The sequence below is a fragment of the Acanthamoeba castellanii genome (assembly GCF_000313135.1).
Source record: "Acanthamoeba castellanii str. Neff unplaced genomic scaffold scf7180000084715, whole genome shotgun sequence".
Classification (NCBI taxonomy): Eukaryota; Discosea; order Longamoebia; family Acanthamoebidae; genus Acanthamoeba; species Acanthamoeba castellanii.
The window spans coordinates 46,418-71,962 of record NW_004457638.1 but is presented as its reverse complement, the minus strand read 5'-3'; the positions used below and the strand labels follow the sequence as shown (position 1 = coordinate 71,962).

The 25,545-nt window shown below is 57.1% G+C and overlaps 10 protein-coding genes and 1 pseudogene across 10 annotated transcripts; 3 read left to right on the top strand and 8 right to left on the bottom strand.

The window, feature by feature from the left end:
* Nucleotides 1-4,022, bottom strand: part of ACA1_149100 — a 5,344-nt pseudogene extending 1,322 nt beyond the window's left edge.
* A 575-nt stretch (nt 4,023-4,597) lies between these two features.
* Nucleotides 4,598-6,439, top strand: ACA1_149090 (betamannosidase; the record flags this gene model as incomplete). The annotated part of the gene is made up of 6 exons (XM_004351467.1): nt 4,598-4,768; nt 4,889-5,107; nt 5,211-5,484; nt 5,578-5,723; nt 5,898-6,108; nt 6,258-6,439. 6 exons carry the CDS (start codon nt 4,598-4,600, stop codon nt 6,437-6,439), a joined length of 1,203 nt encoding a protein of 400 aa, XP_004351519.1.
* Nucleotides 6,440-8,991: 2,552 nt separating this feature from the next.
* ACA1_149080 (uncharacterized protein) lies at nt 8,992-10,330 on the bottom strand (the record flags this gene model as incomplete). The annotated part of the gene is made up of 5 exons (XM_004351466.1): nt 8,992-9,273; nt 9,318-9,524; nt 9,577-9,802; nt 9,855-10,195; nt 10,295-10,330. 5 exons carry the CDS (start codon nt 10,328-10,330, stop codon nt 8,992-8,994), a joined length of 1,092 nt encoding a protein of 363 aa, XP_004351518.1.
* A 1,303-nt stretch (nt 10,331-11,633) lies between these two features.
* Nucleotides 11,634-12,037, top strand: ACA1_149070 (uncharacterized protein; the record flags this gene model as incomplete). The annotated part of the gene is made up of 2 exons (XM_004351465.1): nt 11,634-11,693; nt 11,714-12,037. 2 exons carry the CDS (start codon nt 11,634-11,636, stop codon nt 12,035-12,037), a joined length of 384 nt encoding a protein of 127 aa, XP_004351517.1.
* A 319-nt stretch (nt 12,038-12,356) lies between these two features.
* On the bottom strand, nt 12,357-13,573 carry ACA1_149060 (uncharacterized protein; the record flags this gene model as incomplete). Its single annotated transcript, XM_004351464.1, has 4 exons — nt 12,357-12,717; nt 12,812-12,971; nt 13,111-13,371; nt 13,447-13,573. 4 exons carry the CDS (start codon nt 13,571-13,573, stop codon nt 12,357-12,359), a joined length of 909 nt encoding a protein of 302 aa, XP_004351516.1.
* Nucleotides 13,574-13,938: 365 nt separating this feature from the next.
* On the bottom strand, nt 13,939-14,804 carry ACA1_149050 (ankyrin repeat-containing protein; the record flags this gene model as incomplete). Its single annotated transcript, XM_004351463.1, has 2 exons — nt 13,939-14,052; nt 14,175-14,804. 2 exons carry the CDS (start codon nt 14,802-14,804, stop codon nt 13,939-13,941), a joined length of 744 nt encoding a protein of 247 aa, XP_004351515.1.
* Nucleotides 14,805-15,213: 409 nt separating this feature from the next.
* ACA1_149040 (CUE domain containing protein) lies at nt 15,214-17,339 on the top strand (the record flags this gene model as incomplete). The annotated part of the gene is made up of 7 exons (XM_004351462.1): nt 15,214-15,587; nt 15,728-15,865; nt 15,993-16,154; nt 16,261-16,420; nt 16,517-16,581; nt 16,690-16,891; nt 16,959-17,339. 7 exons carry the CDS (start codon nt 15,214-15,216, stop codon nt 17,337-17,339), a joined length of 1,482 nt encoding a protein of 493 aa, XP_004351514.1.
* A 106-nt stretch (nt 17,340-17,445) lies between these two features.
* On the bottom strand, nt 17,446-19,181 carry ACA1_149030 (thioredoxin domain containing protein; the record flags this gene model as incomplete). Its single annotated transcript, XM_004351461.1, has 7 exons — nt 17,446-17,569; nt 17,697-17,944; nt 18,034-18,095; nt 18,167-18,322; nt 18,404-18,575; nt 18,629-18,746; nt 18,811-19,181. The coding sequence occupies 7 exons, from the start codon at nt 19,179-19,181 to the stop codon at nt 17,446-17,448; spliced, it is 1,251 nt and encodes a 416-aa protein (XP_004351513.1).
* A 473-nt stretch (nt 19,182-19,654) lies between these two features.
* On the bottom strand, nt 19,655-20,395 carry ACA1_149020 (uncharacterized protein; the record flags this gene model as incomplete). Its single annotated transcript, XM_004351460.1, has 1 exon — nt 19,655-20,395. The coding sequence occupies one exon, from the start codon at nt 20,393-20,395 to the stop codon at nt 19,655-19,657; it is 741 nt and encodes a 246-aa protein (XP_004351512.1).
* A 791-nt stretch (nt 20,396-21,186) lies between these two features.
* On the bottom strand, nt 21,187-22,614 carry ACA1_149010 (rapid response to glucose protein 1, putative; the record flags this gene model as incomplete). The annotated part of the gene is made up of 2 exons (XM_004351459.1): nt 21,187-22,172; nt 22,314-22,614. 2 exons carry the CDS (start codon nt 22,612-22,614, stop codon nt 21,187-21,189), a joined length of 1,287 nt encoding a protein of 428 aa, XP_004351511.1.
* A 523-nt stretch (nt 22,615-23,137) lies between these two features.
* Nucleotides 23,138-24,705, bottom strand: ACA1_149000 (silent information regulator protein Sir2, putative; the record flags this gene model as incomplete). The annotated part of the gene is made up of 8 exons (XM_004351458.1): nt 23,138-23,297; nt 23,419-23,549; nt 23,637-23,803; nt 23,885-24,049; nt 24,122-24,199; nt 24,277-24,354; nt 24,430-24,498; nt 24,576-24,705. The coding sequence occupies 8 exons, from the start codon at nt 24,703-24,705 to the stop codon at nt 23,138-23,140; spliced, it is 978 nt and encodes a 325-aa protein (XP_004351510.1).
* Between the last annotated feature and the right edge of the window lie 840 nt (nt 24,706-25,545).

Genomic DNA, 25,545 nt, shown 5'->3' with positions numbered 1-25,545 from the left:
GGCGCGCAACAGTCGAGCCATTCGTGTGCGCCTGCGCCGGTGGTCACCGCCACCACAAACACGTCACGCTGACGTCAGCACCGAACCATATGGGCGGGTCGGGGCGCGTTGTGTGCGTGTGCGTGTGCGTGTGCGTGTGTGTGCGTGTGTCGCGTGGAGGATCCGATTGGGCGGCGCGTACGAGGAAGAAGTGGGTGTAGTAGTAGGGCAGGAGGGAGTAGCGCGTGCGCAGGACCGATCGGCTGATGGCCGCTACGGTGGGCCACACGTAGGGCTCTTTTATATGTACATATTGTTTTGTTATAAAATGGAACAGTTAAATTCCAACCAATCATTGAGCAAGAAACAACAGATACCTTGCGACGTCATATCGACGGCATTGTGGTTGCGGGAGAACGGGTAGAAGGCGCCCACCTCCATCCAACGAGCGCACAGCTCCTCCGTCGTGTTGTACGCTATGTTCGATTTAAAAGATGATTATTATTAATAATAATGATGATAAGATAAAATGCAAAACCAACGCCCAAATAAATAAAATAAAATAAAATAAAATAAATAAATAACGTACAGAAGCCGCAGATGTCGGCGCCGACGAGGGGCACGCCGAACATGTTGAAGGCGAGGATGCCGGGGATGGCGTAGTAAAGGTCGTCCCACGTCGAGTAGTTGTCTCCGAGCCAATGCGCCGCGCGGCGGCCGTGCCCGGGGAACGTCGAACGGCTAAGCACTGTCATACAATATTAAATGTGTCACAACATATTAATGTGTATAAATAAGAGAGTGAGGAGTACCGAAGGGGCGCTTGCCGCGCAGGGTTTGGAGGGCGTGCGAGGTCGAGTTGGCCTCGGTGATGCCGTACATGTTGTGTCCGTTGTACTCTGCGTTACATTGTTGAATTCGGAGTTAAAAACACCTGCGTGTTGCGTGTTGAGTGTAGTGTGTGTACCGATGGTGTTGTAGAGCTTCAGGTCCTGCGGCACGGTGTGCGACCACAACGGCATCCTGCGTGCGGAAAGAGGGAAGCGGTGAGCCACCGCACACACGCATCACCGTACACACTCGCATCACCGCACACACTCGCATCACCGCGCACACTCGCATCACCGCACACACGCATCACCGCGCACACGCACCACCGCACACACTCGCACACGGAGGAAAACCCTTACCGGCAGTTGCGGTTGTTGATGGCGTAGGGCGGGTAGTTGGGGTCGAACGCGCCTGACGTCGCACGCTTGGGCGCCTCGCCATCGCAGTAGCCGTCGCAGAAGTTGGCCGGCTCGTTCATGTCCGTCCACAGACCTGTCGGTGTGTGCGATGTGTGCGGTGTGTGCGTGAGCAACAATGCCACGTCAGCCAACCATGAAGGCAATCAGGCCACCAAGGAATTACCGTCGACGGGAACGGTGGAGAGGAAGCCCTTGATGGACGTGCTCCAGTACTTGTCGGAGTCGGGGTGGAAGAAGTCGGGCCACGCCGTGGAACCCGGCCACACCTTACCGATGTACGGGTCCTTGCCTGACCCCGCCCCCGCGCACAGAAGTGAGGCACCGCACACGACACGACACAACACGACACGCACACGACACACAACGCGGTACCGTTGTTCTGCTTGATGAAGATGTCGAGTTCGAGGCCCTGCTCGTACGGGGCGTAGCCTGTAGTAGTTCAAGGTTGTATGTTCAGCGATTGACGGACGTGTGCGCGGGTGGTGAACGTGGATGGAGGGGTGCGTACTGGTGACGTTGGGGATGCCGCAGTCGTCGATCACCACGAAGTGCTGCCCATTGGCGTGCAGCTTGTCTGCAAACCTCTTCACCTCCTGCACTCGGCCAAAATAAATAAACAATATAATATTAAAAAAAGGATTTATGTTTGTTTATCTATTTCACAATAATATACATAAAATAATATAATGAAATAAAGGGAGCGCATACCGCGACGGGGAACCGAACGGGGTCCCACGTGTAATCGCGGTACTGGTCCATGTAGTCGATGTCGATCCCTGATCAAGTGAAGACGACGTCGATGAATGTGAGCAATTGAAGGCGGTGTGATGGCGGCGAGCGGTAGCGTACACATGGTGTCCAACGGAATGTTGTGGCTCGAGTAGTTGCTCACCACATTCTTCACCTCTGCTCCCGCACCACCGGTACGTGTGTCGTGCCATCAGCGATGGGGCCACATGTTGCGCGGTGGTTGGTATGCATACCTTCGAGGGTGCGATAGCCCCACCTGCACTGGTGGAAGCCCAGCGTCCAGTAGGACGGCTGCATACATCACATTTCATCCCACACAAAAATAAAACGTGACGTGTCACATCGTCAGCACCGACTGGGGTGGTCCGGGGGGGGGGCAGTGCGTACCATGAAGGGCTTGCCGATGACTTCGGTGTACTGGCTGATGACCTCGGCGGGTGAGGGACCGACGAAGAAGTAGAAGTCGAGGATTCCGCCGATGGTGCGGTACGTCAGCTGCTCCGGACCCGCGTAAACGTCCATGCCTGGCATCGCCTCGGAAGGTAAGACGACACATATCTTGACCGCGCACGCCGCACACACCACCCCACACACCGCAGAGGTACCGTTGCTGTTGAGAAGGAAGACGCCGTGGGCGCCCGTGCTGCGGAGCTCCATGTAGAACGGATGCGAACCGTACATGTTCGTGAACGCCGGCGAGCCGCCGTTGTCTGTTATCCGATCGCGCGACACGCATGACACGACACGCGCGACACGCATGGCACACGACACACAACACGGTCAACCCCACCGCACGACACACAACACGGTCAGCGCTGGGTGGTTGATATGCGTCGACAAAATATGGAGGAACTTCGTGCCATTGGCCCAGAGGGTGTAGAGGAAGCCGGTGGTGTTGAGGCGGAGGGGCTTCACGTGTTCGCCGATGCCGTAGAGGTTGGCGTTGGGCGACAGCTGCGTCGAGATCTCCAGGTACTGGTCCTCGAACACCAGCCCATTGAACACGCCTGCGATCGCACACAACCATTATTAGTGTGTGCGTGCGTCGTGTGTCGTGTGTCGTGTGTCGTGTGTCGTGTGTCGTGTGTCGTGTGTCGTGTGTCGTGTGTCGTGTGTCGTGTGTCGTGTGTCGTGTGTCGTGTGTCGTGTGCGTGTGCGGTCATGTGTGTGGTGAGTGCGTGTGTGTCGTGTGCGGTGGTGAGGTACCGGTGGTGGTGGTGTTGAAGAGGACTTCGCCGGTGGCGCGGCGGCTGACGGCGAAGCCGAAGGGCTTGGTGGTGTAGGAGAACCGGTACTCGGTGGTGGCGGCCTTCTTGGCGGGCAGCCCGGTGAGCGCCACGCGGGGCACCTCCCACCGCTCGTTGTTGGGGTCGTAGATCTTCACGTGCAACCGCGTCTGTGTGTGCGCACACACAAGGGAAACGACACACGTCAGCACCTCACACGCCGCACACATGGCACACGCGCGTGCGCACACGCACCTCAGTGTCAAAGTAGGCGCTCATCTGAAGCGTGGCAATGTCCTCGCCGAAGAGGTTCTTGCCGTCGATAAGTCCGAGGCTCGCTTCGATGCCGTAGTCGGTCTCCCGCACGGTCTTGACCGCGTAACCTGCGCACCCGCAACCGCACGCGCCATAAGCCACACCGCACACGCGCAACCGCACACGCCGCACGCACGACCTCACACGCGCGGGTGGAGAGGAGCAAACCTTGGAGGGCGGGGTTGGGCTTGAAGCAGTTGGGCGTGCCGGTGGAGCACTCGTTGGGCGGGTAGACGGGGCTCCAGCAGCAGCCGCGCGCCTCGCACTCGCTGGCGCCGGCACAGGGCGAGCCCGGCGGGCAGCAGTCCTCCCGCACGCCTCCCGCGTGGCACTCCTACAAAGGGGGGGGGGCAAAGAACGAAAACGAAAATAAGAAAAGTAAATAAAAATGGTTGCACGAAGTATGGAAGGGACGGAGTACTTGTGCGCGTCCGACGGCAGCGAAGGCGTAGAGTACTACGACTAAAAGGAGAAGAACAGAGAGACTGCCGTGCTTCTTCATCATCGCGTGAAGTGTGCTGGGGTTGGCCCAGTTATTAAATTCCGCACATATCTTGGCGCGAAGAAATGGTTGTTGCTTTTCTCGCTTGAGTCCTCAGCCGTGGAAGAGCGCCTTACCTAAGCTGGCCCCAGGCACAGATGGTCCCATCAAAGGTGTGCGTTGGATGTATGCACGTGGCTCTGGGCTGAAGGAGAGGCACTGCCACACCTTCTCACCTGTGCCAGTGAGGTGATGGGGAACAGCTTTCTCAGGTGCCTGGGCTGCCTCATGGCTGAGGTTGTCTTTGGCGGCTGGGGAGACCACGGTGCTGCCTGATCTGATCCATACCAGTTTTGATGAGGGGGAGAAGGCACTCTACCCCAACAATGAAAATTCATAGTCTGACAATGGGGATGAGCCTGGACAATGGATCATGATGTCTGTCAAGAACGCCCAAGGTACCATGTGCTCAGTACTATTGTTAAATTTCTGCGGAATCACATTTGAATTCTGTTTTTGTGTGAACTTTGTGAAATTTCAAGCCAGCCAGCACAAAAAAAAAGAAGACCAAGAGCAAGAAGGTGCCACGCACCACGATGGAGAGACGAAAGGCGACGTTCGTCGTGGCTGTGCTCTTCTTGGTGGTCCTTGCCGCTGTACCCGCAGTTGCCGGGTTTATCAAGCGAGACGGGATGGGGTTCGTGGACTCTGCCACCAGCCAGCCGTTCCGCTTCGGCGGCACCAACAACTACTACCTCCACTACAAAGTACCCCCAAAGCCTCCCCTCTCTTTCATCCTCCATTATAACCAACTTTTTGTTCATTGGCCAAACAATTAATAAATACTGCATTTTTTTGAACCACGCGCCAATGGCGGCACACCACAGCCAAAGCAGATGGTGAACCACCTGTTCGGCAATGCGTCGGCCTACGGGTTCAACGTGGTGCGCGTGTGGGGCTTCACCGACGTGGGCAACGCCGACGGGTCCAACTCGGTCGACGGCATCAAGGAGGGCGTGTTCTTCCACTTCTGGGACGGCACCAAGCCGGCCTTCAACGACGGCCCCAACGGCCTCCAGCGCCTCGACCTCGTCATCGCCCGCGCCGTACGCCTCTCTTTTCCCGCCTGCGCGTGTCGTGCGTCTCATCTCATATCTCATGTGTGCGTGTGTACGGTCGTGCTAACGTGTGCCGTGTGTGCGATTTCAGGCGGCGTACGACGTGAAGGTGATCGTGGTGCTGACCAACAACTGGAAAGAGTTCGGCGGAATGGACCAGTACGTGCGGTGGCGCAACGGCGGCGGCGGCGGGCACCACGACGACTTCTACACGGACGCGACGATCCGCGGGTGGTACCAGGCCTGGGTGGCGCACGTGCTCAACCGGCGCAACGTCTACACGGGCCGGCTGTACAAGGACGAGCCGGCCATCTTCGCTTGGGAGCTGGCCAACGAGCTCCGCTGCCAGGGCTCCGGCGACTATGGTGCGTGCGCTCCCGCCGCGTGTGTGTGCGGTGTGTTGTGTGCGGTCACTAACAAATGTGTGCGATGTGTGTCGTGTGTCGTGTTGCATGCAGGGACGTCGAGTGCCTGCAACTACGGGGCGGGTGCGGCGATAATCACGCGCTGGGTGGCGGAGATGAGCGCCTACGTGAAGAGCATCGACCCCAACCACATGGTGGCCGTCGGCGACGAAGGCTTCGGCTGCTTCGACGGCAATTCCGTACATTTCCTTTCCATCACACCGCACACGCACACGCACACGCACCACCGCACACGCACACGCACCACCGCACACGCACACGCACACGCACACGCACACGCACACGCACACGCACACGCACACGCACACGTACACGCACACGCACAGTTGACTGATGTACGGGGGGGGGTGAAGGTGGGGTGGGACTGGACGATGGACTGCTATGCGGGCGTGGACTCGCTCGGCTTCGGGCGGCTGAGCTCGATCGACTTCCTCACGGCGCACCTGTACCCGTCGTCGTGGAGCAAGAGCGTCCAGTGGGCCGACGGCTGGATCCAGACCCACAGTCAGTGGGCGCACCAGGTCGGCAAGCCCGTCGTCATGGAGGAGTTCGGCATCACCTACGGTACACATCCCGCTGATATTTGATATTTCAGATTGAAATAGTAATATTGTATAAAATTATTGAAATTGAACCAATATGCTGTATTTGATTGGTTATTTTTATACTTCCCTATCATACACTTTCCAATATTCCACATATGTTTGGTGCAGACCAGGTGAACATTTACACTCAGTGGACCAACGCGATGTACAACGCCAAGTACAACGGGTGGAGCTTCTGGATGCTGGTGACGGACAACTACCCCAACTACGATGGGTTCGCCATCAGCTGCGGCTCCGACGCGTGCCGCCTGCTCGCTCGGCAGGCCCAACGCCTCTCCGCCCTCCCCTGACCAGACCTCGCCCTAATAATCAGGCACAGTGTAATACTACTTTTGATTAGTTTGCACTTCTTGTTGTGCAATGGCGTCACGTGCAGCGCACAGTCCGTCGTCGCCTTCTTGTCTTCCTGAAGAGAGAGAGATAGAGAGAGAGAGGAGTAACTGTGGTAGGACCCATGAGTTGACGGCTTGCACAACAGATCTACCATGTGGACATCTGCACTGACATGGTCTCAATGCTCACCTGCAGCTGCAAGAAGCTGCGCTCTCTCGTGCTTGGGTGCTGCTCGCCTGTCATGGTCCTTTTGTCTCACTTACTACCTTTCACTGTTGACTGAAAAACCCTCCCCAACAAGTCCTTCACTGAGTTTCCACCACAATGTAAAAGGGTTACAGCCTGGGTGTGAATTCCATTGCCTGTTGTGCTGCTGATCAACCATGTGAAGCTTTCACACAGGTGGCTGCACTGCAGTGCCTCTGTATGTAGCTGGCACAGCATTGCCAACCAATTTTGACATGAAGAAGTGAGGGAAGATGGAAATCTTTCCACTTGCATTGCATGCCAGCTCTGCATACTAAATTAAATTCTCTTAGACCACCACAATGAATTTCTACAAGCCAGGTAAAGTCCCACCATGAATATTAATACAGTTTGGCCAATAGAAGTAGGGAATAGATAAATCCCCACATGTCTCTTTGGTGATGTCAGTTGGTTTTGCCTCTTTTGGACTGATTTTTCTTTCTTGTTGCATTGCACTGAAACACACAAATGTCTTTCTTTATTATATATCTGATAACCTGACCAATCACAAACAATACACAAGATCATCCAATAACATGTTAGTGTGGGGAAATAATCGTTAAATAACAGTAAAAACACAACACTAAAGATAGACACCAATAATGACTCTTTGTGGGGAAAATGCCTTTTTATTCCCTATTGGTCCCTCCTCCTCATCTATGTGGGGATAATATCCCCTTGTGCACTGGGGAAAATAAGTCAACAAAAAGGGAAGCTTGCCATGCGCCTGGCTGCAACCTGCATTCAATTACGCAATAGTGTGTGCAGGCTGGCACACAGTTCTTGTTCAAACTCCCTGGAAGCTGCCAACCTTGGGTGACCCATCTTGCTTGACTAGTTGGCAATTGACACAAGGCAGGCAAGTGGAGTGGCTGTGAAGGCTTTGTGCACCCAGGGAGGGCAGTAGTGTGATGATGGGAGCTCAGTGTCATTGACCTGTGTAGCAGTGTGTTGGCACTGCAACACATACACAGGAGTAAGTAAGTCAAGCATCTTTTCAGAGCTGGAAGGAAGGACTGATGTTGCACAGGCTGAAGGCATGTTTGTTTCTTCTACATCTTGTTGTGTGCTGTGCTGCATTTAAATGTTTGCTTGCACAGCTTTGGTGCAGCAAGCAAGTGGGCTGGCTGGCATGGCACAACCAAGCAGCACTAGCCCTAGCAGTATGGTACATCTCATCTCTTAACTCATTGCCCTCCTCTCCACTTTGTACTCACCCTACACTGCCATGTAACAGCTGCAGACCCCAACCACACCAGTGCAGGAGACCTCTTCACCTCACCCTTTCTTTATGACTGATACACATAATGAATATCACAGACACCAGTGCAGAGGCAACAGGTGGCAGGGGAGCCATTGCCCAGGGTACATCTGCACACATCACCCATGTACTCACACTCTCTGAGCTTCATCTCACCAATAGATGCTGCTCATGTTGGGCACACCTTTGCCACCAGCCAGAGCCAAGGTATGTACATCACAAATTGTGTACACCACAAGTTGTTGATCCCACTCTCTGGACTGATTGTGTACACAGGCAACTTCTGCCAAACTGAACTTGATGGACTTGGCATCTTCTTCAGTGCCTGCAACCAACAGCAGCAGCATTGACAACAATAGCAACAGCAGCGACAGTGAAGGTGAGAAGAAGGAGGAGAAGAAGAGAGGGAAGAAGCAAGGCAAGGGCCAAGCACCCAAGAAGGCCTGGACCAAGACCAGCAAGTTGGGCGGCCACGGCAGCAAGGCAAGGCCAAGTGATGGCATCACAAAACTGCGATGGCGACCACGGGCGAACGGAGCGACAACAACAAGGCGCCTCTGTGCGCACATGGCATGCGCATAAGTGCGCATCTGTCTCATCTTCCCATGCACCATAAATGCTCACTTCTCGCATGCATGTTGCACACACAAAAGGCGCCACTTTGGCTTTTTTCTGCGTGCAAGACGCTCACCCTCATCGAAACGGGCGTGAGTGATGCTCTCCTTGGCTACATCGGTACATGTGCGCGCTCTCCTCCCTCGCCTATACACAGCCAGCCAGCCAGCCAACCGCGCGCACGCTGAACTAAACCGCAACAACCATCAAGGAGACAGAATGATGGAATTTTTTAATTAATGAAAAGGCAGAAAAACAAAAAGAAAAGAAGCTTCAGAAGCCGTCGTCACAGGCGAGGTCGGAAGGTGGCAGACAGTGGCCGAGGTCGGGCAGGAGCTGCATCGTCCAGGGGACTTGCGGCAGGTCGACGAGGCGAGTGACCTTGTTCTAGCCGGTGCACGCCGTGGCGATGAAGCCCTGGTCCGCTCTGTTGGCTTCCACGCCGGCGCGAGGGTCGAGCTGCGCTGCGCCGAGCCCCGAGAGCGGGCCAAAGATGCCTAAGCGAACTGAGAGCAAGACGGAGACCTCGCCGGTGGCAAGGCTGCGCCGCTTCACCCTCACATCAGGAACCGAGGCGTCATAGGCCAAGACTATCAGGTCGCCGGTGACGGGCTCGACCGCCTGCAGCCTGGTTTGCGTCATCTTGTAGTACTCGCCGATCCAGAAGCACTCGGACGAGTGTCTCCTCCGCCGTCGATGCGCGCCCGCATCACCCGCCCCTGGGAGGCGTCGCTCCAGTAGATCCAGCCGCGCAGGTCGTCCACCAGCACGGTCTTGCTGTTGGCCAGCGGCACCAGCAACACCGTCGCCAAGTGATCGAGGAAGTCGAGGTGCGCCACACGCGTGTCGAGCCGGAGGCGCTCGGTCCAGTAGAAGAGCCCCAGGGCGGAATCGACCCAGAAGGCGCTGGCGTTCACGTACTCCGCCCAGGTTGGGCTGCGGCGAGTCGGGCTCGGCGAGCTCGAAGCGCACCACGGTGTAGCTAGGCTTGGCGATGGCATAGAGCTGGCACCGCGGGGCATCGACAGCGATCGCGATGAGCCGAGGGTGCGGATTGAGGTGAAGATCGAAGCAGGTCAAGTGGAGGACGCCTGGCCAGAGAGCGGACAGCGGAGGAGCGTCTTGCCGGACGAATTGCTCAAGAAGAGCGTCTTGTGTTGCAGGTCGAGTGTAGAACGAAGCGAGGAGCGTAGACGAGCTGTCCGACGATGGGTACCGGCGTAATGGCACAGAGAGAGCACGATGGGTACGTGCCGGGGCACTCGAGCTGGTACAGGACGCGGGGACCGGATCGGAGGCGAGCGACACCGGAGGGTAGCGCCGCTGAGTGAGGGGACAGGAGTAGGCCAGCACCGGTGACTTCTGGGACGCATCGAGCTCGGCGGATGTTGCAGCCAGGCCTGTTGCCCTCGCTGTAGAAGATGAGGCGCTGCTTGACGTTGAGGGCGAAGGAGCTGATTGTGGTTGCAGGTCTCATGCACGCGTAGACAGCAGGACAGGACCCGTCGAGCTCGGACCTGCAGACCATGCCATTCACAAGGTAGTAGAGCTTGCGGCCCATGGGGTCAGTCACCATGGCAGTGCCATCAGCCTGCAGCCCAAACAAGCTGACCAGGACATAAGCACACATGCACACCCAAGTGCATGCTTGTGTGCACCGCTAGCACATGTACCATACACACACACGCACCACAACCTGAGCCTTAAGTAAGCATTGGGGCTGCATTGTTAAAATACCACATTAAATTATCCGCCAACCGCCAACCGCCAACGGCCAGCCACGTGGCGGGCAAAACAACTGCAACGCGACATGCAACGCACAACATTACTTCGCCGCGCGCACAACAGACCTGAATTCTTTTCCCTTCAACCACAGCAAAACAACCATGAAGGGAGGAGCCGTCGCTGTTCTCCTCTATGGCATCCTCTTCCACGCCGTACATGCCTAACCCCTCACAGCAGCTTTTTTTGTGCGACTATCGTGGGAATCTACTAAGCCCCCTCTCTCTCTCTCTCATGTGATCAGTGCGTAGCGGTTTATGCAAGCTTTGCACTTGGTCCCTTCTGTGCCTTGTTCTTTCTGAGGTTTGTTGCCATCTTTGCCCATCAACTTTTGCTGTTGTTGTTTGTGATCCTTTGGTGGACTTAATGTCTTGCTCTGGCGCGTTGGCAGTGGTCCACTACTGGAGGTCCTAGGTGTTGCCTACCACAAATCTTGGGTGCTTTTGTTTGGTGCTGCCATGCACTTGATCTACGCCCTTGCCTCTGTGGGTACCGTTCCACCTGTTCTTCATCTTGCAACCTGAGGCAATAGCTGCCACTATAACTCTCTGTTTGGCTGTGCAGGCCTTTACGGTGTCATGTATCTTGACACACTGGAGCACTGCCGTGACGAGGGCCTTCGTTGTGGCGTTGAAGGACAAGGGATAAGCGTGTTTGGGATCAGGGAAGGATGGGTCTTCGTGGCCTTTGTTTTCGTTCAGGTACTTCAGGCTGAATCGCCGGTCCTGGCTCTCTCTCGCTCCTGTACTGACCATGAGGTGCTTCATGTATCAATCCAGGTCACTCTCGTTATCACGCTTATCCGGCTGAGCATGATCGCCAAAACGACAAGGGCCAAAGCTAAGCACCACGATGCCTCGGCGCTAGTGATAAATGAGCACCTCGCTGGGTTTGTGTGAAAGACCAGGAGTCTTCGACCCCGTGAAGGAAGTCAAGCAATGATAGTGTCTTGTGGGGGAGGGTGAGACTAAAAACAGAATAGGAGGGTCAGTGGTTTGTGCACGCCTGGTGTTCCCTTGTTTTGTTCCACGCATAAAATGACATGAAAAGAGACCAAAACTTGTGCTCGCTCACTCACCAGTGGCCGATGGACGTGTGTAATAGTACAAACCGCAGCGACCGCAATCTGCCCGAGGGTTTGCTCCCGCTACAGACTCAACATCTTTTGGCCGGGCACACCATTTGCCCACTGGCAGCGTACCGCGCATGCTGTGGTGTCCAAGACGCCAGAGCAGTGGTGGTCTGCCATGTCCGCTGGCTTGGCGCTGTGGGCCTACGAGGGCTACCGCAACATGCTGGACGTGTACGTGCAGTCTCCCCCCAACAGAGCGTGCCGTTGATGAACGTGTCGCTGTTTTGGCCGCTCGACGCCAAGGTGAGCCTGGCGCGTTCGTCGGCGCGCGCCAACGTGGCCCAGCTGCTGCGCGAGGTCAACATTGGCAACGACGGGAGCGCGCCTGCCCTCGAAGCCGACCGCACCGCCTCGGTGCATGACGCCAAGCAGATCAAGGAGGTGCTGCACGAACTCGTTGGACCTCTCCAAGTGGAGCACGTCCATACGCACCTGTGCCACGGGCCTACTCAGCAGCCGGTCGCGACACGCGACGGCGCTATCGCGACACGCGACGGCGCGTCGACGTCGACGAGGTAATCTGCTACCTCACGCAGTCGTGCTCGCTGGTGGCCTCAATAACACAAAGAATGTGCCTATGTAATACTTGTTGGTGAACATACCAATTCCTTGTAATAAACTTGCCCACATTCTCATGTCACCACTTAGTACACCAGCTGGTACACAAAGAAGAGCATGGAAGGAATGTTGTCATTGCATGTCCTTGGTGAACAGTGCTAATGCTGCCGTGTCAGCACCACAGCACAACAATCAGAGCCAGGCCCATTTATGCTCCACGTGTCTACAATGGTTGACGGCAATTGGTGGCGGCTGGCGGTGGGGCGGTGGCGGGCTACAACTACCGGCTGGGCTCGCGCCACCACCACGAATCTTCGCGATCATCCCCTTCACCCTCATCCTCCTCATCTTCTTCAGCACCACCAGCATCATCACCGACCACCTCATCCTCTGCCATTCGCTCACGCTCTTGGATTTGCCTGCGCGCTGCCTCGATCTCGCCGTCGTTGTCGTCGTCTACGTGGCGCACCATATCGGCCGATGCCGCATCCGTCGCTTTCGCTTTCGCATTCGTTTTCGCTTTCTTGGCGGCGCATCGGCGCTGGCTGCGCTGCCACGAGGGGTGCTTGTCATCCCATTCGGGCGCCCGCGCCACCGGGCTCGGCCCCATGTGCGCCACATCGAACAATCGCATGAACGACCTGATGGCGCAATCGAACACACAACAAGCATCAACACACGCACACGCGCCACACGACACACAACACGCACGACACGCACGACACGCACGTGTACCGATCGATTTTATCTTTGAGCTTCCAGGCGAGGGAGCCGGTGTAGGCCATGCCGCGGTAGGACCCAATGGCCTGCCCGTCGCCGGTCATCATGAGCGCCAGGAAGTTGGCCTGCGGCGCGTACACGTCCAGGGAGGCCTCGTTGCGCCCTCGTCGCAGCCCTGTGCCCGCCCCAACCGACATGAATTACAGAGGCCTGCGTGTGCGGTGGTGCGTGTGCGGTGGTGCATGTGCGTGTGCGTGTACATGTGCGTGTTGTGCCATACGTCTGATCATTCGCATAATGTTCGTTGCCAGTACTGGTCCCTCCCGCACAGCATATGCGGATGGAGGGCACGTAGTCCTCATGGCTTCGCTCTTCCGCTTCGGCTTCGGCTTCAGCGTCCTCTGCGGTCGTTGGTGGTGGTGGTCGTGGTGGGTAGTCGGTGAGGTCGCCGCTTTGGTGATCGGCGACGCGCCGGCACACGACCAGGTTTCGGGCAAAGTCGATACGCTCGGCCCATGCGTGGATGAACCGCGCGCCGCACCACTTGGCCAGCGGCTCCAGCCGGATCTGCAGCTCTGCCACCACCTCGCAGGAGATTAGATCAATCAACCGCACGCGCACGCACACACGGCACACGACACGCAGGGCACCTGAGGGGTGGTAGATCTGGGCGAGGCAGGCGGGCAGCATGCCCGAGTACCAGGCCGTGGTGGTGTCGCATATCAACGTCACCCGCACCCTATCGGCAGGCCGCAGCTGCTGAGCCAGCAGCTTCATCACCTGAGCCACAGTTAATAATATTGTATTATTATTTTTATTATTTATTTTATAAATAAAAGCAGAAATCAAATAAATCAATGTAAAGATTCTTCTTGTACCTGCACATTGGCATGGCCTCCACCCACCAGAACCACGTCAATATACTCGCTGGGCGGCTTCTTCACACCGCTGCTGCCTGCTTCTGCTTCCTCCATCCAAGAAAAAACAAAACAACACTTTTCTAATTTGTTGTAGCGCAGCCTGACCAGACCGAGCTGAGTGGGAGAGTCTTGAAGGCAATGTACATTTTAATGGAGCTGCTCTGGTACACAACACGTTTTCAGACCACGAGCAGGACCATGCCACACCCCTGAGAGGGCCCTTCACACGTCCTGCGCCCAGCGGCGTAGGAGGTCCATCGGAGTCTCGCCCGCGTAGTCCGGCGACAGGAAGCTGGCGCCCCTGCCCAGCAGCATGTCGACCACGTCATGGTGGTGCTGCCTGAACACCACGAACCAACATCACCAAACACACGTCAGAACCACACACACACACACACACACACACACACAACACGCGCATGATACCTGATGGCAGCGTGGAGCGGTGTGTCGCGAACCAGGGAGCCGCCGGGCAGCTCGGCCACGGCCGAGTTGCGCCTCGTGCCCAGCCGCGGCTCGGTCTCGGCCCCGCGCTCCAGTAGCAGCTCGACCACCCGGCCGTGGCCCGCCTTGGCCGCCACGTAGAGCGGCGTGGCCTGGCCCACGCGCCGATTAACGTCGCCGCCGTGTTCGATGAGCAGCCGCACGACGTCCACGTGGCCCGCGCCACAGGCGTCGAGCATGGGGCTCGTCTCGTGGCCGCCGAGCGTGTAGGGCGCGTCGATGGTGGCGGGCTCGACCACCTGGCGCGCGAGTAGCGTGGCGACACTTCTGGCGTCGCCCTGGCGCACGGCCTCGCGGAAGGCCGACTGGGCCTTGCGGGCGCGGCGCTCGCGCTCTTCGCGCTGGGTGAGGGGCCGGCCGTGGATGAGGCGCTGGCCACGATGATCATGAAGATGACGATGATTCGAAGAAGAGGAAGGGAAGGCACCGAGCCGCGAGAGGAGGAAGAACTCGTCGAGCGTGTCGCGGTCGCGAGCGAAGAAGGGGGATTCGAAGTCGCCCATCGTCATCATGGTGTCCATATGGGCCATCTCGGCGTCCATCCGCCTGTCCATCTCTCGGATCTCCCTGAAGAAATCTTCCATCTTTACAAAAGCAAATAACGGGCGATCTTCTTTTTTTCAATCGATTCAATCAGACGTAGTGGTGAACGCGTGGTCTGTGGTACTGTGTGCCTTCACCGCGTTGGCAACTCTTCCACGGTTCGGGCTCGTGGAGGAAAAGTGGCGCCTAACTGGTGGAATTTCTGCCGCACTTTCGGCAGCACCTCAGAATCCAAAGTAAAATGTAATTTCTTACATATTTTCCACGCAGCTCTTTGTCGTAAGAATTTGGGTTATGCTCACAGTTTTTGGGTTCGGTGAACCGTTGAGTGAAGTGCAAAAAGAGGTCTTCGCTGACCTTGCACGCCATGATAAGATACCGAAGGCCTCACCGGGCACTTACGCTTCAATCCCAGATATATACAGAGCTTCTCAACTTCACTTTATCGTAATGGCAGCACTCAAGCAACAGCTCACGGCCATGTTCCCCGACCTGTCGCAAGACGTGCTCGAGGCCGTCATGCAGCAGCACAAGGGCAACGAGGCGGCCACCATCGACGCCCTGCTGGCCCTCAATAACACCACGGGTGGCAAGAACGAGAGCCTGCTCGACCTCATCAAGAAGGTGGAGCGGATGGTGGACGGCCGCACCAACGCGCGGCAGCTGGCGGGCAAGTTCGGCCTCGACGTTATGAGCGTGGCCTGGGAGGACAACGGCCGCTTCAAGGGCTCGTGCTGGGGGCCGTGCATCAGCGACATGACCCTCAACGTGCTCGACCACGCCCTCCCGCTCGTGCGCCACCCCAACTTCGAGGACCTCACCTGGTGCGCCACTGCACCTTCACATCTTTTCATCATCTTACGCAATTCATCTGATTTATTATTCTACACGAATCTTCATCTTCATCATCTTCGCAAAGTTGAGAGCATATCTCTCATCTTTGCTTTTTGGTTGCACTACGCAGGGACGTGCCGATGGAGAAGATCCCGCTGGTGGTGGGCAACGAGATCAAGGGCGGCCAGCTGTACACGGTCACGCTCAAGGAGTACCTCGAGAACTTCCGCCTCTACCTCCACAACCCCCAGTCGTGGAAGGGCTCCAAGTACGACACCTTCTTCTGCTTCCACGTCGTGTGTCATGTTGTGTCTAACCACCATCGTGTGTGTCGTGTGTCATGTGTCATGTGTCGTGTGTCGTGTGTCGTGTGTCGTGTGTCGTGTTATTTGCAGGACGTCGCTGTACGCGGCGGAGAGGGACAGCCATGCGCTCATGTCGTCGCAGGCGTGCTTCCTGCCGGTTCCCAAGGGCAGCGACGCCACGTTCAACGTCTCCATCTTCAACTACCAGTCCTACAGCGGGCACCCGGCCGTGCTGGCCATCGTCGCCACCAGGTACGTGTCGAGCGCGCGTGGTGTGCATGTGTGTCGCGTGTCGCATGTCGCGTGTCGCGTGTCGTGTGTCGTGTGTCGGAAAGAGGAAACTCACCTCGCAGTACAGTCAGGGCACGTCGGCGCAGGTGGTGCAGGACGGTAGTCAGAAGCTGTACTTCAACAAGAGCGGTGAGAAGGCCAGCTTCATCGGTCAGCGCCTGAGCGACAATCGCAAGGAACGCGGTGTAGCAACTGAGGGCGAGATGACCAAGGAGGAGAAGCAACAGGTACCATCACATGTTTGTACCACACACACACACCACACACACACACACACAGTGATCCTGAACGAGGCCTAAGTCACTCACCATTGCATGACGCAGAACATGATCATGGTGATTCAAGTACCTTTGAAGCAAGCACAGCGACCCACGTATTTCATGCCACCGTACGTTGTCTTGCTTGCTCGCCCTCCTAAGACCGCGGCATCTCTGACGTCATGGTTTGTGCGTGTGCGCTGATGCGTGTGTGTTTGCGCGCGCGCGGTATGGCACAGGATGTATGCCTGTGCGTCGGCAGCGCCGATGTGCGAGAAGCAATGCATGAACTCCTCGGATGCGTACGCATGTCTGGAAGAGGAGGACGCCGACGTGGAGGACGCCATCGTCAAGGTGGGCGAGGCCGAGGGTCCCTTCGACGAGGTCGCCGGCATCGCGATCGAACGCGATCCCCAATTCCCCGTCCGCGTCACCCTGCAGGTATACACCACCGCACACGCACCACCGCACACACCGCACACGGCTGACATGTCTCCTCATTGCGCAGTTCTACAAGTCGACGGCAAACGGAGTGGCTGATGAGGAGGCCATGCGCACCATCGCCGCGCAGATCGAGTCGTCGCGCAAGTTCGCCGACAACATCGGCTCGCTGGTGGTCGGCGGCCGCACCGACCGGCCCACTGAGCACAGCGTGCCCAGCCCCGCCGCGCTGCCGATCTTCGTGCCGGCCTGGTGGTCCACCTTCTGGCTGACCTACGGCCGCACCCTGCCGCAGCTCAACGAGGAGCAGGCCAAGACGCTGGCCTTTGGCCGCGGCGGCGCGGCCAAGTGGGGCCAGTCGACCATGCAGGGCTCGCAGCACGAGGTGCTGGCCACCCTGCGCGGGCACGCCCAGGCCGCCCTGCCCGAGTGGAATGTTCTCGGCTGATCTGTCTGTAGGTCAGCGTACGAAATTACTGTAATAAATTTGAAAGTAATGTAATTCTACGTCGAGCGTGCATACTAGTTGGGTCGTCGTCAAGAAGGTGTATTTGTCAGCAGAACCAGATGGAGGCGAACCGCTTCCGGGCCTTGGTGGTGAGCTCGTTGTTGGGACCCAGCGCCGAGAAGATCTTGAGCATCAGCTTGCGCGCCGCCTCGTCGTTCCAGTGCTTGTCCCTGTTGTTTTAGATTCAACCAACGTGAGAACAACGGGTGAGCAACTGACACACACACACACACACACACACACACACACACACACACACACACACACACACACAGACATAAGAAGAAGTAAAGGAACCGTTTGATTAGGTCGAGGATTTGGTCGAGCGCCTCCTCGGTCTGGCCGGTGCTGAAAAGGGCGTGGGCAAGGTCGTAGCGGGCCTGGTGGTCGTTGGCGTCGGCCTGCAGCTTGGCACGCCACTCGGTCACCTTGGCCTCGAGATCCTGCGCGCTGCCGCCGCTCTTGTCCGCCAGCTCCGCCCGCAGCTCAACGGCCGCGATGGCCTTTCCCACCGCAGGATCGTTCAGCTTGGCCTTGTACTTGTCCTGAAACCAAACAACAATAATAACAACAACCGCAAGTCAGAGCCAGCGCTACCGCAGCACAGAAGGACAACCAGGCGAGGCAAACGGACCTTGAGCTCCTTGACCAGGTGCTGCGCGGCCTGCAAGTTGTTCTCCGCGAGCGCGCACCTGGCTGTGTTGCGCGCGAGTTAGACGAGCCAAAGCACAAGGGAGAATCATAAATTGGGACAAATGAATGTTTACCAAGGCCGGCGTAGACAAGGTGGGTGCACTCCTTGTCCTTCTCCAAAGCCTGGGAGAACTTGGCGGCGGCCTGGTTGACGTCGCCCTTGGCCAGCTCCGCTTCCGCCTCCTCGAGCAGGTTGCCACCAGTCTCGGCTTCCTCTGCCGGAGCCGCCGCTGGGATAACACAAAACTGGCTCGTGAGCAAGCGACCAGTGCTGCGGCGCCTGGCATTCCTGGAATGTTGATGGTACGTACGCGCAAAGTCCTGGAGGAGGCCCTCCACGAATTTGGTGAGCTCAGCGGGCTTCAGGAGACCCACGAACGAATCGACCACCTTGCGGCCGCTCAGCGCCATCACTGTGGGCAGGCTCGTCACTTGCATCTGCAGGGCATCACTGATGAGGTCCATGGCGCACGACACCGCAATCTTCATCACCAACACCACACACACAAAAGAGAGAGAGGATGGAGAGAGCAAACCTGCCGTGAGAGGGTGGGATTGTTGTCCACGTTGAGCTTGGCGAGGGCCAGACGTCCGCCCGAGTTGCGCACGGCTGCCTCCAGCAGCGGCGCCAGCTGCTTGCACGGTGCGCACCAACTGCACAGAATTGCATCGTTAATCTCTCAATCGTGTAGCGATGATTGAGAAGATGGGAAAGTACTCGGCGTAGCAGTCGATGAGGACTACGCGCTTGTCTGAAGCTTCGATGGCTTCCTTCAGGAAGTTGGCTTCATTCACCTCGTAGATGTTGCTGTCTGCAGCAGATGACGATTTCTGTTGAGGCGGGCTGTTCGTCTTCTTCTGGGCAAACGATGAGGCAGTAGGCGGCGGCTGCGTCTGGGTGGCCAAGCCCCTCCATTGATTGAACGCCCTCGCAGGCACTACACTACGGGATGATCGCAGAAGCTGCGAAGTGGAATCTGCGGCAGATGCATTGCCTCTGCGTGCAAGTGGTACGCCTGAGCTGCGGATGCTCCTGGCCAGGAGGGGTCCATTGCCGCCCTTGTGCGAAATCGCTGCTACTCGCCTCATCTCGTTTTGTTTTGAATAAAAAAACAAATAAAAAAGAAATAAGAACCGAAAATGACCAGACACGTGTGCTCGTCTCAACATGCCCCCTCTGCAATTCCTCAACCCCCAACATCTTCGAATGCGATCTGCTCTCCACCCACAAGACGAAGTAGCCTTGGGTTCCTGCAGCGATTTAGTAAGACGTCGCCAGAGCAAATCGAGCATCTTAGCAGAGTCTTGCTGCAGTACAATCTTACGCTCACACGTAATGTCTACCTCCCAATGTGCATACCTCGATGATATGTAGAAGAAGGCACGCCACGTTTGTTGGTCCCGTGTGGCGAATAAAAAAATAAAAAATGTTCCTTGGTTCGAAAAAAACCGGCGGAACCGATTTCTTGATTTCTTGCTTTATTGATGGAACAAAAACCTATGTTCTTCTCCTTCGTTCGACTCTCCTTTCTCTCCACCCGCTCTTTCTACATAGATCGGATCTATCGAAGCAAATTGTCATCATGCTCGCGGTTGTGTAATCGCATGACGCCTGCTGTCGGAGGGGGGCCTGATGAGCTGATCGGTTGGCGAAGGAAGGCGTCCGCGGCCGACATGTCGAGATGGGCCTTGATGCGGAGGGCTCGTTCCTCCTCCTCGCGCTCGCCGGCGGTGAGGTACCCCAGCAGAAGCGTCGTCAGCTTGTCGATCACCTGGTCGCACTCGTCCAGGTCGATCAGTTGCATCATCGCCTTCGCCTCGCCCTTCTTTGATGATGATGATGATGATGATGATGATGTCGACGTGTAGAAGGCTTCATCTTCATCTTCATCGGTGTCGTCCTCATCGTATACTTGGCACCACGACCGTCGACGCTCGGCGAGGTAGAAGAAGCGTTGGGCCAGCTCCTTGCGCTCCTTCATCCGTTGAATCTCGACGCTCACGTCCACCAGCTCGAGCACCAGTTCCTCCATCTCGCTACGCAGCCGACTCTCCACCGCCTGACGATGCTTTTGTTGAAGATGCTGATGATGAAGATGGACGACCTCCTCCACCCATCGCTGGGCCAGCCCCGCGCCCAGGCTGCACATGAGGTCGACCTTGCCGCGCAGGTGTTGCATGTCGCACACGAGCTTGAAGGCCACCGACTCAGTCACCACGCCGACGCCGCCGCTCGCGCTGCTGCCCAGGTGTTGTTGTTGCTGCTGCTTCTGCTGCTGCTGCTCGTGACACTGCCTCGACATTCTGCGTGCGGGCTAGAATGCGTGTGCGTCCGTGCGTTGCTTGTGGCGCGCGGAAGAGCGCTGTTGTTGATGGTGATGTGTGTGTTTGTTGATGAAGATGATGACGATGAGCCTGAGCAGCTCTTATGCGTGACTTCTTGTCAAGCCGCCTGTCTTCTGCGCTTGCCGTTGGTAGCTAGTCTGCCTCTTCGAGCTCGCGCCACGCCGACCCTCAGAGAAGGCCGTGAGAGAAGGCAGTGAAGATGAGTGTGGTTGAGTTGGAATGAGAGCGCCCAGCCAGCACTCAAGATTTTGTATCCCAGAGCCCGGAGAATGTTGCCATTCCTTGTCAACGCCTGGTTGGGCGCACACCAGGTCAAGACCTGGGTTGACCGAGAAAGTATGGAACAGCCAGGAGTTCCCATTCCGCAGAGCCGCCTAGCTGGCGGTTGGTGGAAAAGCGAGATGAGTTACCCTCGTGCGAGCTCCATGTTCTTTTTTTGTACAAGCACAAACTACAAGCGTTGAGCATGTGCTTGGTCGACAAGCTTGCGGCCTAAGGATACACACGATTGCCATGGAAACCACGTCGTTAGGGCCGTCGCGAAATTCTTCTCATCTCAACGTACTCCTGTCCCCTTTGATTTGATGATAGGGGCGCTCGTCGTTCATCATCGCTGCGTGCAGTGCCGAAGCGGTGCACTTTTACATTCATGGTCAACCCAATCGTTATTTGTCGACTGTGTCGTTGTAGCGCTTCATTCCCAAGCCTTAAATATAAATAATTCTCATTATTACTTGTGTGGGGTGCATCAATTGGTGGGTGAGGCCGGCTCTGGGGTGGGCCATCGCCATACGCTCCAACGGCAGCGGACGCCGCCGATGTGCTCCGCTGCGTCGGCGTCGACGTCGGCGTCGCCGGACCCGAGTCGCAGTCGCTCCTGCTGGAGGCTGCTCACGCCCCAGTCGTCCCACCCGACCTCCTCGCCCACCGCCTCGCGCACCAGTCCGGCCGCTGTCAGCCGCGCCTCGCAATCCACCACCTCTGCCATGTGCGACGGCCGCAGCGGGTGCTCGATGATGAACTTGCCGCCCTCGTCGCCGCTGGTCTCGGTCGTGGTCGTGGCCGTGGCCGTGGCCGTGGCCGTGGCGGGCTTGCGCAGGAAGAGCGCGACGCAGGAGACGACGAGCTCGGGGTGCTGCGGGGTGTAGAGCGGGTCGCTGGCCAGGATGACGTCGAAGCCGCCGACTTCCGCCCGCTCCCGCCAATAGGCGTCAGCCAGCGGCTGCGTCCAATCGAGCACGCGCGCCGACACCGACGGCGCCAGCACGTCAGATGATGAAGACGACGATGAAGAAGATGAAGAGTCGGAGGAGGAGGCGGAGGCGGAGGAAGAGGAGAAGAGATGGCGGTTGGCGGCGATGTTGTTGGTGAGGTTGGGCACGACCTCGGGCAGGTCGGTGAGGTGGAGGTCCCACCCGAACAGGGCCGCGGCCGACAGACCCACCAGGCCCGTGCCCGAGCCCAGCTCAAGCGCACGCAGCCATAACGACGATGAAGACGATGACGACGACGATGATGAAGGTGGTGATGAAGTGGTGGTAGGCAGGACAGTGGGGACGAGGTGGTGCAGTCGCTTGGCGAGCAGGTAGGACGAGGCCCAGGTCTTGAGGCCCATCGAATCCGAGGTCAGCGGCGGCTCGTGCAGGGTGATCGCGATCGTGGGCGGCGCGGTTGCTGTCCCATCCCCGACAGTGCCGCTCGGTATGTTGAAGGTGCGCGTCATCGCCGGAGCCGCTGCACCAACAAGGTTATTATTATTTATTGAAACTCTAAATTATTTATGAGTATTAAATCTAATAATATAAATAATATAAATAACAACACAGTATTGAAATAAAATAATTAAATAAAATACGAAAGGGGTGAGAGGGTCACCTGTCCGGCCGCAGCGCTCGGCCATGCGTTTGGAGGCCGAGCTCCAGATTTGCTCCTTGGCCTCGTCATCTTCGATCCACCACAGGTCGCTGCCGACCAGTCGGGTCAGCCAATGTGCCAGCGCGGAATCGCTCGCGGCACGAGAGGAGGCCAGCGCGATTTCGGCTGTGATGTCCGCTGCCGGACGATCCCACGAAGGCGGAGGCACCACGAGCCCCTCGAGCGCCTCCAGCAGCACCTCGGCCGCGGGCTCCGACCGCAACCGGGGCAAATCCAGCGGATGCGGAGCCAGGCCTTCCATCTTCTGAAAATACAGAAAAAGAGAACTAATCTAGATTACGGAAACACTTCCAAGTTCTAGCGAAATGTTTCGAAAGGCTTTTCGTCTGCTCTGTAATGGGTATTTGGGCAGTTGTAATCATTCTTTGACCACCAAGGCAGAAAGAAGAGTGAACCAAGGGCGGAGGGCAGACGAACCCGTTGGTGCGGGCGGGGGTGATGTCGGGCCGGGTGTGGTCGGACCTGTGCCAGTGCGATTCCGTCAGCTGGTTGGCCGCCTGGCAGGCGAGGCTCCAACGGTGGCTCACCCAACTCATCCACTACTCCCTCGCCCACGCCATCCAACTCCGCGAAGATGGTGCTTCCCTTTCGCTACCTTGTCCGCTTTGGCGTCGCTTTCGTTCTTTAGCAAGGGGGGGTAGTAAACTCACTTACTCTATCCGAACGGCGGCCAACGGCAGGTGTCACTGTATGGCTCCGTGTAAAGTTACTTGTTTGTATTAATTTGTGTATTTATTTACAAGAAGAACAGACCAGATGGTGACTCACTCTTCTGCTTCTTCGTAGTTGTCTTTTTCGCTTTCGCTGCTGGTTTCACGTTCATTCTTCTTGCCATCGCTGCCTTCAAGCTGCCACCTCTCCCGCACCATGTCCACCAGCGGCGGGAGGATCTGGCCCGACGGACCCTTCAAGAACATACTCACCCTGCGCACGACACACACGACACACACGACACACGATCAACGACAAACACGGCACGACACCAATTAGTAAACTCCACCTTTCTGGCACTGGCAGTAGTGTTTGTTTCGATCGAAGAACGCACCGAGATGAGATAGCGCTCGGCACGGGATTGATTTCGATGACGTGCACGCCCCGCTTCTCCAGGGCCTCCTCCGGCAGCGAGGCCGCGGGGTAGACGACGCCCGAGGTGCCCACCACCAGCATCACATCGCCCTGGCGCAGCTGCCACCACAGTTTTAGTGTGTCGTGTGTGTGTGCTGTGTGTGTGTGTGTGTGTGTCGTGTGTCGTGTGTATCGTACGCTGGAGACGGCGTGGTCGGCGGCGTTCCAGGCGTGGCTGGGGAGGCTCTCCATGAAGAGAACCGCGTCCGGCCGGAGATAGCTCCCGCACCCTTCCACCTGGCACCGGGGCACCTTCTTCGAGTCATGCGTGAAGAACTCGTCCTTCTCCGGGTCATAATCCTCAGCTGTTCCACGTGTCGTGTCGTGTCGTGTCGTGTCGTGAGCAGAGGCGAAAAGCGAGTTGCTGGCTTCCTGAGAGGGCGAACCTAAGGTGGACGGGTCGATGACGTAGGGGTGCGGGTGGCGGTGCTTGCTGCAGATGTGTCGGTTGACGGTGCCGTGCAGCTCGGCCACGCTCGTCTCCTTGTTCCCCGCGCGCTGGTGCAGCCCGTCCACGTTTTGCGTGAGAATGTCAAAGTGGCGCGGAACGTCTGCATCACATATCACATAAGTCAGCCACACACACACCGCACGCACCGCACATACACATACATGACACACACCTTTGCCAAGGGCCTGGCCCTGGTCGATGAGCTGCTCCAGCCGGGCGATGGCATAATGGCCGGGGTTGGGCCGTGCGCCTGTGGTGCCGAGTACAGTCGGGGTGAGCTTCTAAAGGGGAAGCCAACGGCCGCGGGGCGGCGGGCGGGTGACGTACGGGCGATGGGGTCGCGGAACCGGGAGAGGTACATGCGCCAGGCGAGGCCGGGCGTCCAGCGCCACCCGACCGGCGTGCCTGTGGGGGGGGGGGGCGCATGTGAGTAGCGGGTGGGCGGTGGAAGTCAACAGAGCTGGCGGTCAGACAACGTACCGAACCAAGCGAGACCGATCTTGGAGGTCCACAGCCCCATCTCTGGATCACGAAACGTAGCAATACCGCCTGCATCGCACAGCATGCATGACATTAATCAGAGAACAGGATTTGAAGATGAAGCGAATTGGATGCATGTGGCGCACTTTCTGCAGAGATGCCAGCGCCCGAGAACACCACTAAACGTTTGGCACGTGCGATGAGGTCTGCCGCTCGCCGCATCTCCTCCTCTGACACCAGCAGCTGCTGCCCCCCGCTCTCCTCTTCTTTTTGCATCTCTCTTTTTTCTGTGTGCGAGAAAGTGACACAACTGTGCAGCTTCACGCTGTCCTCCTTTGTTCGGCCAACCTCAACAGTTCCGTCGATACAACAGCTATGGGTGCAAGTGTGACGAAGAGAAAAACAAGTTACAACTTTTTGAGAAGTTAGCTGATGAAGAACACGCTGACGACAAGCTACTGTCGATAGCGCTGGTTGGCGGCCGTGTGGTGTCGTTTGGCGTGCGTTGTGCAAGAGTGGTGGCACCAAGTGCCCCAAGTGCGGCAAGATTGCGTCGTGGAAATAGTTCGGCCCCCTCCTGCAGACAGCAGGCCGCCAGCACAACGCCGCAAATTGTCAACAGCTTTACACAGAACCAACCAGATAAACAGGCAATTGTGACCGTGTTGACTGTGGCTGACCAGCGGTGTGGGGCGAAAAGGTGCGAACTTCGCACATTTTTCAAGGTTTATTTTTTTCCCGGTTAGAGCCGGCGAAGGAACTGACTTCCAGAAGTTCGAAGGGAAAGCCGAGGGACACAACATGAAGCCCCCCCACCCACTCAAGGTGGTGGCGAACAGCCTTCCGTGCACACCTGTCTGGCGACCACTGTGGGCTTATGCGAGATTGAGTCGATCTTTTGCATTTAGAGTTGGCCCATACCGCGCTTGAACTTGAACAATTAATTGACAAACGACGTTTTCTGCAACTGAAGAAGAAGAAGAGGAAGAAGAGGAAGGAAGAGCAATGAGCACCGCCCTAGCAGAAGTGGAGCCGCCCAAGGGAGGTGCGTTCTCCCTTCATTTTTATTGTTATTTATTTATTTTTGACGTTCTGCAAATGCATCTTGATTCATTA